This window comes from Aedes albopictus, chromosome 2, assembly GCF_035046485.1.
Source record: "Aedes albopictus strain Foshan chromosome 2, AalbF5, whole genome shotgun sequence".
NCBI lineage: Eukaryota > Metazoa > Arthropoda > Insecta > Diptera > Culicidae > Aedes > Aedes albopictus.
In genome coordinates, this window is record NC_085137.1 from 156,166,316 (window position 1) to 156,183,695 (window position 17,380).

A 17,380-nucleotide genomic window follows, 5' to 3' on the forward strand; every position below is an offset into this window, starting at 1 on the left:
AATAATATCAATATCATCGGCGAAACCAAGCAGCTGAACGGACTTCGTGAAAATCGTCCCACTCGTGTTTATCCCCGCTCTTCGTATTACACCCTCCAAAGCAATGTTGAACAGCAAGCACGAAAGACCATCTCCTTGCCGTAACCCTCTGCGAGATTCGAAGGGACTCGAGAGTGTCCCTGATACTCGAACTACGCACATCACTCGATCCATCGTCGCCTTGATCAACCGTATCAGTTTATCCGGGAATCCGTATTCGTGCATAATCTGCCATAGCTGTTCTCGATCGATTGTATCATACGCCGATTTGAAATCGATGAACAAGTGGTGTGTGGGCACGTTGTATTCGCGGCATTTCTGCAACACCTGGCGGATGGCGAACATCTGGTCCGTTGTAGCGCGTTCACCCATAAATCCAGCCTGATATTGCCCCACGAACTCTCTTGCAATCGGTGATAGACGGCGGCATAAAATTTGAGAGAGTATCTTGTAGGCAGCGCTCAGTAGTGTGATCGCGCGGTAGTTCCGCAATCCAACTTGTCGCCCTTTTTGTAGATGGGACACACGATACCTTCCATCCATTCCTCCGGTAATACTTCCTCCTCCCAAATCTTGGTAATGACCCAGTGTAGTGCTCTCACCAGTGCTTCTCCACCGTATTTTAGAAGCTCGCTTGGTAGTCGATCTGCTCCAGCGGCTTTGTTGTTTTTCAACCGGCCAACCTCCTCCTCAATCTCTTGAAGGTCAGGGGCCGGAAGTCTTTCGTCCTGTGCACATACTCCTAGATCTGTTACCACGTCACCTTCGGTACTTGCAACGTCGCCATTGAGGTGCTCACCGTCATGCTGCCGCCACCTCTCGACCACCTCACGCTCGCTCGTGAGAATGTTCCCGTGATTATCTCGGCACATATCGGCTTGTGGCACGAAGCCTCTGCGCGAGCGGTTCAGCTTCTCGTAGAACTTTCGTGTGTCCTTAGCGCGGTACAGCTCTTCCATCGCTTCGCGATCTCGTTCTTCCTGCTGGCGCTTCTTCATCCGGAAGACTGAGTTCTGCCTGTTCCGCGCCTGTTTGTAACGTGCCTCATTCGCTCTCGTACGGTGTTGCAGCATTCTCGCCCATGCTGCATTCTTCTCGTTTCTCAACTGATCACATTCGCCGTCGTACCAGTCGTTTCTGTGATTCGGAGTCGCGAAGCCTAGTGCTGTAGCCGAGGTACTACCTATGGCGGATCGGATGTCCCTCCAGCCATCCTCAAGTGTAGCTGCGCCAAGCTGCTCTTCCGTTGGTAGGGCCACTGCTAACTGCTGCGCGTAGTCTTGAGCCACTTCTACGTTACGAAGTTGCTCGATGTTGAGCCGCGGCGTTCGACTTCGACGCGTGGTGATAACTGACGAAAGTTTTAAGCGCATGCATACAGCGACTAAGTAGTGATCCGAATCTATATTCGCACTGCGGTATGTGCGGACGTTGGTTATATCTGAGAAGAATTTACCGTCGATTAGAACGTGGTCGATTTGGTTTTCTGTTTGATGGTCGGGTGATCTCCAGGTGGCTTTGTGGATATCTTTGCGGGGGAAGAAGGTGCTTCGGATTACCATACCACGGGAGGCTGCAAAGTTTACGCATCGCTGGCCGTTATCATTCGATACGGCGTGCAGGCTGTTTCGCCCGATTACCGGTCTGTACATTTCCTTTCTTCCTACCTGCGCGTTTATGTCGCCGACAACGATTTTCACGTCACGCGGCGAGCAACCATCGTACGTTTGCTCTAGCTGCGCGTAGAACGCTTCTTTCTCGTCATCAGGTCTCCCTTCGTGTGGGCAGTGGACGTTGATGATGCTGTAGTTGAAGAAACGGCCCTTAACTCTCAACATGCACATCCTTGCGTTGATCGGCTGCCACCCGATCACACGTTGTCGCATCTTGCCCAACACTATAAATCCTGTTCCCAGTTCATTTGTGGTGCCACAGCTTTGGTAGAAGGTAGCCGCTCGATGCCCGCTTTTCCACACTTTCTGTCCAGTCCAACAAAGTTCCTGCAATGCCACGATGTCGAAGTTGCGGGGATGTAGTTCATCGTGTCACATCCTGCGAAACCTAGTGACTTGCAATTCCATGTTCCAAGTTTCCAATCGTAGTCCTTATTTCGTCGCGTGGGTCTTTGCCGATTGTATCGAGTCGTATTTTCTCCTATGTTATTCGCAATGGGGATTTTTACGGGTGGCTTATTGGGCCTTTTACAAGCAAACCTTTGGGGTTCCGATGGGTTCCCCACTGTCGCCGGTCGTCGCGAACCTTGTCATGGAACGACTAGAACAGGAGAGCATGAGAACGTTAGAGGAGAAACAAATATCGATAAAAGTGTATCGTCGCTACGTAGATGACTGCTTCTGCATTGCGAAGGAGGCTCATATAAACACGATTGTGGATGTCTTCAATGAGTTTCACGACAAGTTGAAGTTCACAGTTGAACTAGAAGAAAATGAAAAACTAAAGTTCCTGGATATGACTCTGCAGAGGACAAACGGGAGGATCACAAAGATATGGACACCCAAACAAACGAATGGAAGATATTTAGATTTCAATTCGGAAAGCCCCTTCCAACATAAGAAAAACACGGCGATCGCGCTTATAGACCGAGCGATCAAACTAACAGATGCCGCGGAGAGACCAAAAGCGATAGCAACAGTAAAACAAATTCTGCTAAAAAACCATTACCCAAAATGGTTTATCGCCAAATTGCTGAAAAACAGGACCCATCAACATTACAACACCATACAAAGAGAGGAAACCGGAAGAAGGGAAACAAAGTTCGTATCCACACCCTACATACCATGCCTCAGTGAAAAACTCTCAAAAATTCTCAACAAACACAACATCACACTAGCACACAAACCACGCGACAAAATCAAAAACACTGTTTTCAGTCGGTTGAAGGACTCAATTCCAACCATGAAAACCAAAAATGTTGTGTATGCCGTACCATGCGGCGCTGAGGACGGAAAGGTGTACGTAGGACAAACGGGTAGAATGCTTAAAACAAGGATCAACGAACACCAAAACAACATTAGAAAGAAGGAAGCAAAAACAGGACTAACCCAACACCACCTGGAAGAAGGACACAACTTTGATTTCGCCAATACGGAAATACTGGAAAGGATCGACAACCAGGCAAGCAGAACCATTGCAGAGGCCTTCCACATTAAGCTACTTGGCGACGACAGAACTGTTAATATGCAGCGAGAATGTGGAGGAATCGACTCGGCGTACAACGGTCTAGTGGGTAAAATCCGATCGCTATCAACACAAACGAACAGACCAACCCGAGTGACACAACCGAACCGAACCGAACCGAACAGACCGAACCGAATGACACAACTGAACCAACACGAGAATGGATAGATGTGTAAGAAAGGGGGGTTTAGTAATAAAGCCACACTGGTGGCAGGAACATCGATTTGCATAAGTGGGTGAAGAAAATTGTAAGACTAAATTTTCAAATGTAACGAATTTTCAAAATATATTTTAGATCTGATGATGGCTGAATGACAGTAGGCCGAAACGTCATAAATCGTGTTTCAGTGTGTTTATAATCACCGAAAAATATCAACAATTTCCAAATATTAAACTCGACGGTGACCAAAACCCTTAAGAATTATTGGGCCTACGCCAACACTCCTGTCTCGCCGGAGGGCCATCGTGCCAGTTCTGTTTAACGTCCCAACCAACACTGGGACGACCACGCTGATGGGGCTACCACCTTGGATCTAGCTGGGCGTGGTGCAGCGTTTCTTACTCAGCCGCTGGATGCCAGAACAGACGCTGTTTGAGCCGCACCTCCTTGGTGAACAGACACTCAGATGCCAATCCACAACACAGCTATCGACGCATACTAATTAGACACCAGCAAAACAAACTGCCTGGTGGCTAGCGGTTTGCTGTAGCGGTATGCGGAGTGCGAGACCACGTCTCGGCTTCATAAAAATAATTCGCTCTCACTTGTAGTTAGTGGGCTCAAACGGAAGTGTCAATTAGCAACGTTTCGTGCCTTCTAATTACAAGTTTTTCCAGTATAACTCCAGAGAAATTCCCAGAGGGATGTCTGGTAAGATCTATTGAGAAATTCCTTGAGGAACGCCTTATAGAATTTGAAATTGAATATCTCGGGAAATCCCTAAAAGAATCTTGACGATAGCACACAGAAGAAACTATGGAGGAATTTCGGAATAAACCTTTGAAGAATTTATGGAAGGACTCCTGAAGTAAACTGTTGATCTATTTATCAGCGGATAGTTCTTGGAAAAATCTGGGGAGAGAATCCTAGAAAAATTTCCCAAATTCTTAGAATTTCTAGATGTTCCACTTCATTAATGCCTGGAAGAGCCTCAGAAATCTGTAAAGGAATTCTTGGAATCACCATCCTGTTCTGGAGTCCTTAACTTTTTCAAAAATCTCTAGTTTGTCTTACGACATCGCCGGAGTCCCAAGAAATTCATAGAGGGATTTTTAGGAATATTTCTGAAGATTTTTTTGGAAAAAATCCTGAAAGGATTTATTAAATAATTCGATCAAGAGTTTCTAATGTCCTAATGAATTATTTAGATAAATATGTAAAGAAAGTAGTTTGGATAGATTTCTAAAAAACAAATCTCTGAAGAATTTTCTGAAACCTGGAAAAAGTTCTGAAGGAACGAATTTCTTAAGAAATTTCTGAAGGGATTTCTGAAGAACACTCGGAAGAATTTTCTAAAGTTATCCGTAAAGAATAATTTGAAATTAATTCTTTGGCGATGAAAAAAACTAGAAGGAGCTCCTGGAGAAATACTGAAAGAAATTTCTAAAGGAATCCATGATTTTCTAAAAAAAATAATGAAGAATTTTCTCAAGAAATTCCTGGGCGAAATTCAACTAACATGTGGTAAGAATCAATGTAGGAGTTTTTTGGATAAATTCATGAGATAACTCCTAGAGTAATCAATGCAATGTGTTTTAAAGAAGTAGTTGTGTATCTGGAGCAATATTTGAGGATTTTTTTTAATTTTTAGGGATTTTCTAAAGGCAGAATTTATCCCTCTACAATTGGCTTTTCGGTCCGGAAAATTATGAGCGGGGTGATTCTATTACATCCGATGTTTCGGCCCTTGGTTTGGGCATTCTTCTGGGAGGTTATAGGGGTACCGCTACTTGTATGTCGCCGGTTGCTTGGCGTACCGTTGTCAGATTTAGCAGATTTAGTCTTGTGTTGGCTATTTGTGGGTAGATGGTGAGGGTGTAGTTTTCTAAACTTGGACTTACCACTGCGCCGAACACTAACATGGCGTCTAGATACTGGTACTAGTACCGAAAAGCCAATTGTAGAGGGATAAATTCTGCCTATCAGTCGGTCGTTTCCACAATTTTCTAAAGGAATCACTGGAGAAATTTCTAAGGAAACATTCTGATGGTCTCTTAAGGAATTTCTGGAATCACCATCCAGTTACGGAGTCCTTGACTTCTTCAATAAAACCTAACAAAGAGTTTCGCAAGTTACATCAATCAATCATCCATCAATCACAGTTAATTCAGATCAAGTGATCTTCGTCCAGATAACGTTGCACTGAAGTTTATGAAGTTATAAGTTTATCTAAGCGAAAGCTCAAGCTCATGGAAGGATATGGTTGAATTCTAAATACTATCTCAAAATGAGTTTCTTCAGAAGAATCTTGAGAAACTTCTAAAAATCTTGAAAGGAACTCTAGATGAATAAATTTAGTAATATTTCCAAAGATATTGGGAGAATTTTCATGAAGAATTATTATTCAATTATAAGAGGAAAATTCAACTTGAATTAACAAAGGAATTACTAGAAAAAATTGTTGGAATTTATAAGTTCATACAAGAATGGGTGCCTACAAGAATTTCAAAACGAATTCCTGTAAATAACTCTGAAAAAAAAAAGCAGGAAGTCCTTTAGAATATTTGGATAAACTTCTGGAAGACTCAGTGGTGATAACTCTGCAGAAACTCCTAGAAGAATATCTGCAAGAATGTTTAATGAACTTTCTGGAGCAATCTCTGAAGAAATTCCTGAGGGAATCTTTGGAATAATTCCAAGATGAATTGTTTTGAGACATCCTAGTTGATTTTTTACAAAAAATCTAAGAAATCTTTGGAATAATTCCAGGAAAAAAAAAATCTGCAAAAGCTCCAGGAGGAACTTTTGAAGATCTTGGAGAAAATTCCTGGAGGAAAAAAGTACTTGAAAAATATGGAAGAGTTGTAGGAGAAATCTCTGAGGGAGATCCTGTTCAAATTTCCGGTGGCATCTTTTGAGTAATTCCTAAAGGAATATGTTAAGGAATTTGAGCATGTATTGCTGCATTTGTTGGTAGAAACTACGAAGTTTACGGTCAAGTCATTTATTCTCGCTTATGCTCATGCATCTGCTGTGGTCTCAAGTCTCAGGTCTGAAGGAAATGTTTCTGATAAAAAAAAATCGTTTTGTTTATACTTCCATCTAGGTATATAAAAACAAAACTTCAAACAACCGCCGCCGTACATTGCAGAGATAATGAAAAGAGACATCCCAGCTGTAACGAAGCAAACGCGACCAGATCCAAAACGACTGTGACGACGACAATAATTTTCCGAGTAAAAGGTGAACAAAACTCAACGTCTGCCTTCCCTCCCGATTCTCCTCCTACCCACGTTCTGTTTTTCCTTATTACCAAACAGCGCAGCGGCGGAAGACACAAACTAATCTTGAACGCCCATTATCTCTCGTTGAACCTTCGCCACCTCTTCCGCCGCCAACCAACGCACGGGAGCGGGGAGTAAAAATTATCCGCTGTTAACCTTTTGTGATGCCCCTCTTCCGGTCGGTGGGGAGCGATGGTGTGTGCCACTGTCCACAGCGACCATTCCCCGTTTGATAAGGACAACAACAACGGGCAAAAAAAAGAAAAAGAACGGAAAAACTTGAAACGATTCACAGGTAAAAAGCTACGCCAGAAGGCGAAATATGAGCCGGATGTTGTCATCGTCGTCGTCGTCATCATCATTACAACAGGGGCCAGTTGGTAGCAGCAAGCAACCAACCTACGATTTCCATGTGCTCCGGCCACACGATGGCCGGGGCGGGACCTGGGTCTGGGTTACCTTACGTATTTTTAAATTGGTTGACTGTCATTTCGTATTTTTGTTCTTTTCCGGACTGTTGGTGATGCCGAAAGGGTGTGGTTTTCAAAGAAATTCCTTGGAGCTTTTTACAAAAAAAAAGTAAAGAAGAATTTCTGAAGAGGTCTATGCTGAAACTACTGTAAAGGTACTTGGAATTGGTAAATACTGAAGGAGTCTCATACAAAAATTTGGGAAAGAATCGGTACAGGAATTTCTCAATGGAATTCTGAAGGAATCTCTAAATAAAATCCTGTAGTATTTATAACACATCTTTAGACGGATTCCGCTAGAAATCTTTAAACACATTTTTGAAAAACCTCGGGAGGAACATATAGCGAAACAAATTGATAGGCAGTTGTGAGTATTCCTACAAAAAATCTCCTAAGAAATGTTTCAATGAACTCCTGTTGAAATTTTTTAGAAATATTTTTGGAGATATTTCTAAAGACGGGCTTGGTGGTCTAGTGACTACCGCTTCTGATTCGTATGCAGAAGGTTCTGGGTTCAATCTCTGGCCTGTCCCTTTCCTCCTTTTTTTATCTTTCTATATAATTTCTCCCTCTTCTCTATATATACAACTTATGTATATTCATATGTTCATTGCCATCGCGCGCGCTAGTATAAGTTAGCAAATAATTTAGTTTAAGTCCCCTAAATCCTTCCTTCACAATTCCAATTTGTTGTTATCCCCAACCTCGAAACAGCCGCGAGTACTTCGGGTTCGGCAGTATAAAAAAATTAAAAATAAATAAATAAAAGTACAAAAAATAAACAAAAAATGTTAAATGTAAAATTAATGTGACGAAATGCAGGAATGATTTCGGCTCAGTTATGCCCATGTGGCGCCCGAGCGTTCCAAATAAACGAATAAGGTTAAAAAAAATAGCCATCGCTAGAACAGAAAGGGGTTGAAAAAACCTTTTTCCTTCCTTCCAAACTTTTACACCACAGGGTCAATCTATCGCCTAAGAGTTATGCAATCATGCGAACTACGCCGCACAGCTTCACAATAATAAAAACCACAATTCTATTCTCTTACGCCTGGCATCCACGCACCAATGTATGAACCCTCTGCAAACCATATCTCTTCAACAATACTCCGACATCCGCATGATTTTTTGCAGACGCAGAGGTATGTATATTCGGTCTGATGTGGATACAAATGATTACAATCTTCACTTCCTTCCCCTTCCCCACATTGACCAGCAACCTGACGTGGCAGGCGCCATTGTTGCCAAAATAGAGGATCATCAACGATCACATGCTGAGGATGCCTGCTAGTCTCCAGCAGATATCTCATTGGTTCCTTGTGTGAGCGTAGCTGGTCTGTCGATACTGCCTCGGGCGGTCAATCAAGCTCAAGCTCAAGCTTAACAAGCAAGACATTTCTGAAATTTCTGAAATTATCCTTGGAGCGAATCTCGCAGGAATTTCTGAGAAATTACATAGAGGAACATCCGAAGAAATTTCTGAGAAAATCCTTGTATGAATTTCAAAGATAACTTATTGGGCAAGAGTTTCTAGCTTATCCACGAAATAAAAAGTCCTTCGAGAATTTCCAACGGAATTCCAGAAAAGTTCTTGAGGTAGTTCCTGAATACCTAGAAGATCTTCTGAAGAAATAGCTATGAAAATTTCCAGAAGAATTTTCAAAAAATCTCCTATAAAAAACATTCCAAAAGAATCTCTAGAGAAATAGAGGAACCTTGATAAGATTCTACAAAGGAATCCATAGAAAATTTTCAAAAGAACTCTTTGAAAATTCTATGAAGTAATTTCTTAAGGAAGTTCAAAAGCAATTCTTGAAGAAACATGTGAAGAAAGCTTTGGAGACATTTCTGAAGGAATTCTGGATTTTTGAGTTTCATAAGGAATCGCTGAGGAAGCTACTTAAGTAATAAGTAAAAGATTTTCAGAGAGAAACTTTGGATAAATTTGTACTGAAGTCGATGGAATGTTTTCTAGAAGAATATTTGGTTAAAATCGAGAAGAATCTATTGTACAATTTCTGAAGGAAAATCTGGAGAAATTACTGAATAAATTCACAAAGGATTATCTGAATCGATCCAACCAAGATTTTTATAAATAAGAGCTGGAGAAATGTTTGGAGATACAGGGGATGGCCAAAATGTTTGGGATAGGCAACTTTTTTTCTCCTACAAAAAAATCAACATGCTGTTACTTTTCATACAGTGCATCAAAAAATCTCAAATTTTGACTGTTTGTCAACCTATTATATGTACATCATTGGTACAAATTTGGGCTCGATTGATTAATTTTTCACGAAGTTAGAACCGTTCGGGTAAAACACTATTATTTCGACAACTAATTTTTGAACTGTCATATCTCGGAAACCAGTGAACCGAATTGAATGAATTTTTTAACGTTTATCAACAATATATTGATATTCAACACGACGTTATACAATGTAATATTTTCTAACGGCGAAATAAGTTATACCGGGTTGAAATTTTTACCCATATAGAAGAAAATAAGCCAAATTTACAATACCGAACAAAAATTATTAAATGTGCCTTTCTTTCAATCTAAATAGGCTCTAATACATATATCTGATTAGAGATAACTTGAGACCAGAAGTGGAAAATCTTTGGATATGAACTCTAAAATTCATTGACATTGATGTAAAAAAAATACATTTTTTTCGAGAAAAATCCAAAGAGTGTCAGTCCATAATAACTTTTTTCAACGTTTAAAAAGAACCTATGTTTTAATAGTTTGTGAAGCATTTACATATTGTTAGTGTACGTTCAAAATTTCATTCAATTCGGTTCACTGGTTTCCGAGATATGACAGCTCAAAATGTGTTGTCTAAAAAATAGTGTTTTACCCAAACGGTTCTAACTATGCAAAATATTGATCAATCGAGCCCAAATTTGTACCAATGATGCACATATAATAGGTTGACAAACAGCCAAAATTTGACATTTGAAAAGTTATTGCATGTTGAACTTTTTTGTGAGAGAAAAAAAGTTGCCTATTCCAAACATTTTGGCCATCCCCTGTATCTGTGAAAAATATTCTGAAACAAAATGCATTGAAAAATTTTCAAAGGTATCCATGCTGCAATCCATTGAAGTTTTAATTAATCAATCCATAGCCAAATTCATGTACGAAACTCTGGCACAATTCCTGAGAAAAAATATTGAAGAAATTTCTAATGAGACTCTTATCGGAATTTCTGAAACAACCCATGATACAATCTCTCAGAGATGCCTTCGAGAAATTTATGAAGGAACTCCCTAAATTACCAGTGATTCATTGGTGAATTTTCTGCAAAAAAAATAGAAACTATTCTTGAGAAATCTTTAGAAGATTTTCTTAAAAAATAACAGGAAGAAATTTCTGAACAAGATTTAAGAAAAAAAAAATCGAAGTGATCCCAGGAAAACTTCTTTAAGGTTTCTTCTCTGGATACACTTCGGAAGCAATTTCTTTTGGATTATCCTGCTGGAGATTCTAAACAAATCCTTTGAGAGATTTCCGAAGGAAATTCTTAAAAAAAAATCTACAGAAATCACTTGAGAAATTTTTAAATTCTGAAGGAATTTCTTTGAATATTTTTTATGAAACGAATCCCTGAAGGATTTTTCTAACATCTGATTAGAATTTCATGGTGGATTGTTTGAATAAATGCTGGGAGAAATTTTCAAGTGGATTTCCCAGAAAAAAAACTTTTGCAGGGGTTTTTGACTGAATACAAAAAACGAAAAACGAAAGAATTTGTGAAGGAATCTCTGAAGAATTTCCTAACGGACACCCTATAAAAAAGAGATCCCTGGACGAATTTCTGAAAGAATTGCTGGAGGAATTTCTGATGCAATCAAGGAAAGATTTTTCAAGACATTTCGTTGTGAAACGTTTGGAAAGAACTCCTGTGGAATTTTTGGAGGAGAAATTATTGAGGTAAATACAGATGTTTTTTTTTTAATGGATTCAAAAAATGCGATCCGTCGTACGCATCGATCTGAAAATGCAACCAAACTATACACTACGAGTAAGCAAGCTAAGAGTTACATTTCCAGGTCATTTCGTTTGATGAATCTGAAGATTTGTGATCGAGAAGATTCGAGCGAAATGAAAGGCGGCCAAATGTGTACTCCAACTAAAATTTTCTTGAAGTATTCTGTGAAAGATTTGTGGAGGAATCACAAAATGAACCTCTGAAAGAATTTCTGGAAAAAAGTCTATAAATATTTCCAATGAATATTTCCAAATGTATCATGGGAGAATTTTTTTAAAGGAATCGACAAGAAATTCAGGTAATTCCCGAAGGAAATCTTGGAAAAAAATCCAAAGGGATTTTCCAGAAGGAAATTATGAAGGAATTTTTAAAAGGCTATCTGAAAAAAAAAATGAAATAATTTCAGAAGAAATCTCCGAAAATTTTTTTAAAAAACCCCTATTGGAATTTCTCAAGCGATCCCTGGAGGAATTTCTGGGAAAAATCCATGAACTTTTTTCAAAAGAATTCTTTTAAGAATTTTTGGAGATGGATTTTTAAAAATTCTGGAGTAATTTTAGAAGAAATCCCCGAAGAAAATTTCTAAATGAATCTTTGGGTAATTTTTGTGAAATATTCTAGAAAAAGTTCCTGGAGAAATCCTTGGAGAAAATTTGGGGGGGATTGAACAAATCCGGGGAGAAATTCATGGGAGAATTTATGGAGGAATCCTTAGAGAAATTTCAAAAAATCCCTGAAAGAGTTTATGGAACATTTTCTGGTTTCCTTAGGAAACACAAGTTTACAAAATAAAACGAAAGTCGTGAACTTCTGTCAACGACCAAAATTTTTGAAGCACAATTTAGTGCTGATTTCGAAACCGACCTTCAAAAAATTTTAAGTAGAACAGTTTTTGAGTTTTAGCTCAATATCAAGTTTTGCAACTTTTCAAAATATGTAATTAACTAAAATTCAAATATCTTGCGTTTTGTTCAACCAATTTTAAATCTTTTTCCATAAATTAAAAGCTGAATACAATACCATTCGATGATCTGAATACAGGTTTTGCGTCAGATTGATGAAATTCAAGATATTGGCTAGTCTTAGGGACGATCTTCTTAAATTTTAGCAAAATTCTCAAAATTTTTTGAAGAAATGTATTTTTTTCAAGAAGAAAAAACCAACTTAAAAATTCTTTCTCGACGTCTATTTGACATATCATATGTAGGCGAGTTACAGTAAAAATTTTGGCTCAATCGGAGCATTGATTACGGAGAATGCGATGTTTGAAGTGACCGACTTTACTTAAAAATAGAACAAAAATCGATTTCAAATCATCAACCTTGTATGGAAAGTCGAAAAAATGTCCGCTCTACTGTATTTTTTTTTCGCGTTTTCGAACTCAGGGCATGATTCTATACCAAAAATGATCATCAGCTTACCGAGTTCAAAAATGCTGTAAACTAGTGAAATCTTTCGAAAATATTCCAAAGGACAGTCTAGAGAATGTTCTGAAGGAACTCCTGGTTGATTTTTTGTAAGAATCTTTGGAGGAATTTCTTAAGAAATTCATAGATGAATTTCTGAAGCAAACGAGGGAATATTTTGTAAGAGTTTTTTTTTTATATTACTAGAATCAAAATTAAGCGGAATTTCTGAATAATTTTCTGGGGAAATTTCTAGAGTTTTCTATGGCGACAAATATAAAACCAATCTCTGACAGATTTTTTGGAAAGAAGAAATTCTTGAAGAAATCCTTAAGTTCCTGAAAAAAATATTAGAGCAATTTCCTGGAGGAAATTCTAAAGCAATTTAAGATGAAAGCTTTGAAAGAATTTCAAAGGATTTCAAAATTTTTGATTTTCTGAAAGAATCGCTGGAGAAATTTCTTCCACAAAGCCTTCAGTTCTGGGAGAATTATCGAATAAGTTTATGAGGATGTCGATGAAATGTTTTCTAAAGGAATATTTGGAAAATTGGAAAAAATCATCGAGAGGAATCTATAGTGGAATTTACGAAGAGAAATCTGGAGAAATTTCTGAATAAAAACAATGAGGATTTTCTTTTTTTTAAGTTTTTATTAATGTGTATTTTAACTTAAATGCTAATTCTACACTCAGAGGATTTTCGGAATCGATCTAGCCAAGATGCTCAAAAAGTATATCTCGGGAAAATTTTGGCAAAAACTGTAAAAGGTTTTCTGATATGAATCACTAGATGATTTTCAATAGGTAATCATGCAGAATTTCTTTAGCATTCCTTTTTATGGACAAATTTCTGGAAGATTTTTCAGAATTATTTCTAAATAAATGCCTGGAAAACCTCCCAAAACCTTTCTAGATAGGCATCGGAAGCACTCTCTGTGGGATTATCCTGCGCGAGGTTTTTTAAAGGAATCTTTCGAGAATTTTTCAGAATGAATTGCTGAAAGAATTTCTGCAGGAATCCCTGGAGAATTCGTAAAAAAAATCATGTACAAATTTTTGGAGCAATCCATGCAATATTTTCTCCCACAGCCTTCACTTTCCTAATAAAGCGTTTTGCCTCGCATTTTCTCAAAATGCGATCCGTCATCGTGAAAATGCAAATTTAAAAAAAATCCTTGGAGAAGTTTCCTAAAAAATCCAGTAAAGATTTTTCAAAAGAATCCTTTTTGGAATTTTTGGGAATCGATTTCTAATGATTCCGGAGAAATTTTATATGTAATCCCTGAAGAAAATTTCTGAATGGATCCTTGGGATTTTTTGGTAAACATTCTAGAGGAAGTTCCTGGATAAATCCTTGGAGGGAATTTTGGGGGATTAAAACAAATCTGGGGAGAAATTCATGGGAAAATTTATGGAGGAATCCTTAGAGAAACTAAAAAAATCCCTGAAAGAATTAATGGAAGATTTTCTTAATTTCCTGAAGAAATCTTTGAAGAATATTTTGAAGGACACTCTAGGGAAAGTTCTGAAGGTACTCCTGATTGATTTTTTGTAAGAATCCTTGGAGAAATTTCTTAAGAAATTCATAGATGAATTTCTGAAGCAAACGAGGCAATATTTTCTAAAAGTTTTTTTTTCCAAATCTCAAGAAACAAAATTAAGTGGAATTTCTGAATAATTTTCTAAGGAAATATCTAGAGTTTTCTATGACGAAAAATTTATCCCTGAGAGATTATTTGCAGAGAAAAAATTCTTGAAGACATTTTAAAGTTCCTGAAGAAATCCTTAGATAAATTTCCTGGAGGAAACGGAGGCGAATGACTTTTGGTTAAAGCCTCTTTAATAAAAAAAAATAACAATAATAATAATGGAAAAAAATAAGAAGGATTCCTAAATTTTTGACTTTCTGAAACAATCTCGAATTCTCGAAGAAATTTATGAGGAAGTCGATGAAATGTCAAAACATCGAGAGGAATCCACAGTGGAATTTACGAAGGGAAATCTTGAGAAATTTCTGAATAAATTCAATTGAGAATTTTTGAATCGATCTAGCCAAGATGCTAAAAAAAATATTTCTGGGAAAAATTTTGGTAAAAACTGTAAAAGGTTTTCTGATATGAATCACTAGATGATTTTCAAAGGTAACCATGCAGAAGTTTTTTAGGATTCCTTTTTATGGACAAATTTCTGTTAGATTTTTCAGAATTATTTCTGAACAAATGCCTGGAAAACCTCCCTGAAACCTCTCTGGATAGGCATCGGAAGCACTTTCTGTGGGATAATCCTGCGTGAGGTTTTTTAAAGGAATCTTTCGAGACCTTTTCTGAAGGAATTGCTCAAACAATTTCTGCAGGAATCCCTGGAGATTTTTTTTTTTAATCATGTACAAATTTTTAAAGCAATTCATGCAATATTTTCTCCCACAGCCTTCACTTTTCTGATGAAGCGTTTTGCATCGTATTTTATCAAAATGCGATCCGTCATCGTGAAAATGCAAATTTCAAAAAAAGCATTGGAGAATTTATGGAGCAATCCTTAGAGAAATTAACAGAAAAAACCCTGAAAGAGTTTATGGAACATTTTCTAAATTTTCTTTGAAGAATATTCCGAAGGACACTCAAGGGAAAGTTCTGAAGGTATTCCTAGACGATTTTTTGAAAGAATCCTTGAAGGAATTTCTTAGGAAATTCATGGAGGAATTTCTGAAGCAATCTAGGCAATATTTTCTAGGAGTTTTTTTTTTATTTTTAGATAAAATATAAGTGGAATTTCTGAATAAATTATCTGGGGGAATTTTTGGAATATTCCATGACGAAAAATTTAGAACGAATCCTTGATAGAAGCTCTTGAAGAAATTCTTCAGTTCCTGAAGAAATCCTTAAAGAAATTTCTAAAGGAATCCATGGCAGATTTCTTGAAGGCAGTTTTTAAATAAGAAAAACCACTAGAAAAAAGCGTTAAGTTATCTCTGAAGCATTTTGCAAACTCTTAAAAATTTCTGGAGAAAGTTATGATAAAATAATGGAGGAATTCCTGAAGTAATCCAAGCCAGATTTTTTCTAGAATTATTTAATATATTTATGTAATAATTCACAATTTGTGAAGAACTAAAAAAAAATTTTGAAAGAACTCCCGAAAAATGTCTGATAATATCTTTAAAAACTAGAATAGTTATCATCAATCATCAAAGTTAATGCAGATCATGTGTTTTTTCGTCCCATTTTTTTCCCATTAACAAAATCCTTCTAGCAACTGTTGTGAAAATGCAGAGGTTTTCTCGGTGTCTAAAAGCAGTAAACATAGTACTGAAAATTCTTTCCATCTTAGTGGGAGTTTCGGGGGGAATATTTGGAAAGATTTCAAAAGAAATCTCACGGAGCTTTTGAAATATTTCCGAAAAAAAGCCAGATGGAATATCTGAAGGAAACTCTGGAGCAATTCTTGAAGAAAATATTGGAGGAATTTCTACTGAAGTTCTGGCTGGAATTTGTGAGGCAAACTATGAGGAATTCAATAAATTATTTGAAAGGATTGTGAATGAATAACTAGTGGAGTTACTCTCGGAGTTACCAGAGGGATATCCTTGAACATTTCTGAAGATTGTTCCCAAATGAATCCTAGCATCCTAGAAAGATTTTTGGAACCATCGGATAAGAAATTCAAAGTAAATTTCTAAAGGAGTTCTTAAAAGATTTTTTGAAAAAAAATTCTGAAGAGTTCTGTAAAATGAGCTCTGTTTAGAAGACAAAGTTCTGAAGGGTTCTATGGGGAAAAAAATCCCTGGAGCCATTCCTGAAGAAACTCAAGGATGAATTTCTGAATCAACCCAGACTATAATCTCCAAGATCTTCCCATATAGCCGAGGCGGTAAACGCACGGGTATTCAGCATGACCATGCTGAGGGTGACGGGTTCGATTCCCGGTCGGTCCAGGATCTTTTCGTAAAGGAAATTTCCTTGACTTCCTTGGGCATAGAGTATCTTCGTGCCTGCCACACGATATACGCATGCAAAATGGTCATTGGCAGAGGAAGCTCTCAGTTAAAAACTGTGGAAGTGCTCATAGAACACTAAGCTGAGAAGCAGGCTTTGTCCCAATGAGGACGTTACGCCAAGAAGAGAGAGAGAGAGATCTTCCAATTATTTTTGGAAATTTCTGGGGAAAACTCCTTTTGATATTTCTGGAATATTTTCTGGATGAATTGCCAAAGTAATTCTTGAGAAAAAGTTTGGAAAGAATCATTGAGAGATTTTATTAAAAAAAACTAGGAGAAATCCTTAGAGAGAATTTTCAAAGGAATCCTTAAACAAATTTCTGAAGGTGTTTTTGAATGATTTTCCGAAAAAAAAAGCTAAATTTCTAAAATGATTTGACAACTTTCTAAAGGAGAAAGCTCTGAAGGAATATCTGTACGAATTTCCAAAGGAATCCGTTGAAGAATTTTTGAAGAAATTTTTGGTTGATTTTCTGAAAAACCACCAGCAGAAATTTTGAAAAAATCCTCTAAAGAATTTTCTAAACTCTGAAGGAATACCTGGATAAATTTTTGAATGAATTAATCGGTAAATTTCTGAAGCAATTCAAGCCAGATTTTTTGTAAATTATTTTCTAAATTTTTGAACTAATCCTTGGAGGAATTTCTAAAGCTATATAAGTAAAAAATCCGTTTTTTTTTAAAGAACAAATTACGAAACTGCCGTGAAAGTTCCTGGAGGTTTCTTCAGAGACATTTCCGTGGGAATCCCTGGAAGAATTTCTAAAAAAAACTGGCGGTCATCTAGGAAAAAAAAGTCAGCTCACTTCCCGCTCACAAGATAGGTTACGTCATCGC

At 37.5% G+C, this 17,380-nt stretch overlaps 2 protein-coding genes across 2 annotated transcripts in view; one reads left to right on the forward strand and one right to left on the reverse strand.

Moving 5' to 3' along the window:
• The window catches only part of LOC134287769 (uncharacterized), a 289,934-nt gene extending 272,712 nt beyond the window's left edge, over positions 1–17,222 (forward strand). Inside the window, exon 2 of the mRNA XM_062850630.1 lies at positions 1,776–17,222. Coding sequence (XP_062706614.1) covers positions 2,053–3,405 — 1,353 coding nt within the window. The 5' untranslated portion in view covers positions 1,776–2,052 and the 3' untranslated portion in view covers positions 3,406–17,222. The remainder of the gene's footprint in view (positions 1–1,775) is intronic.
• LOC134286240 (uncharacterized) overlaps positions 1–17,380 on the reverse strand; it is a 171,516-nt gene that overhangs the window by 134,248 nt on the left and 19,888 nt on the right. The gene's annotated exons all lie outside the window — the stretch shown is intronic.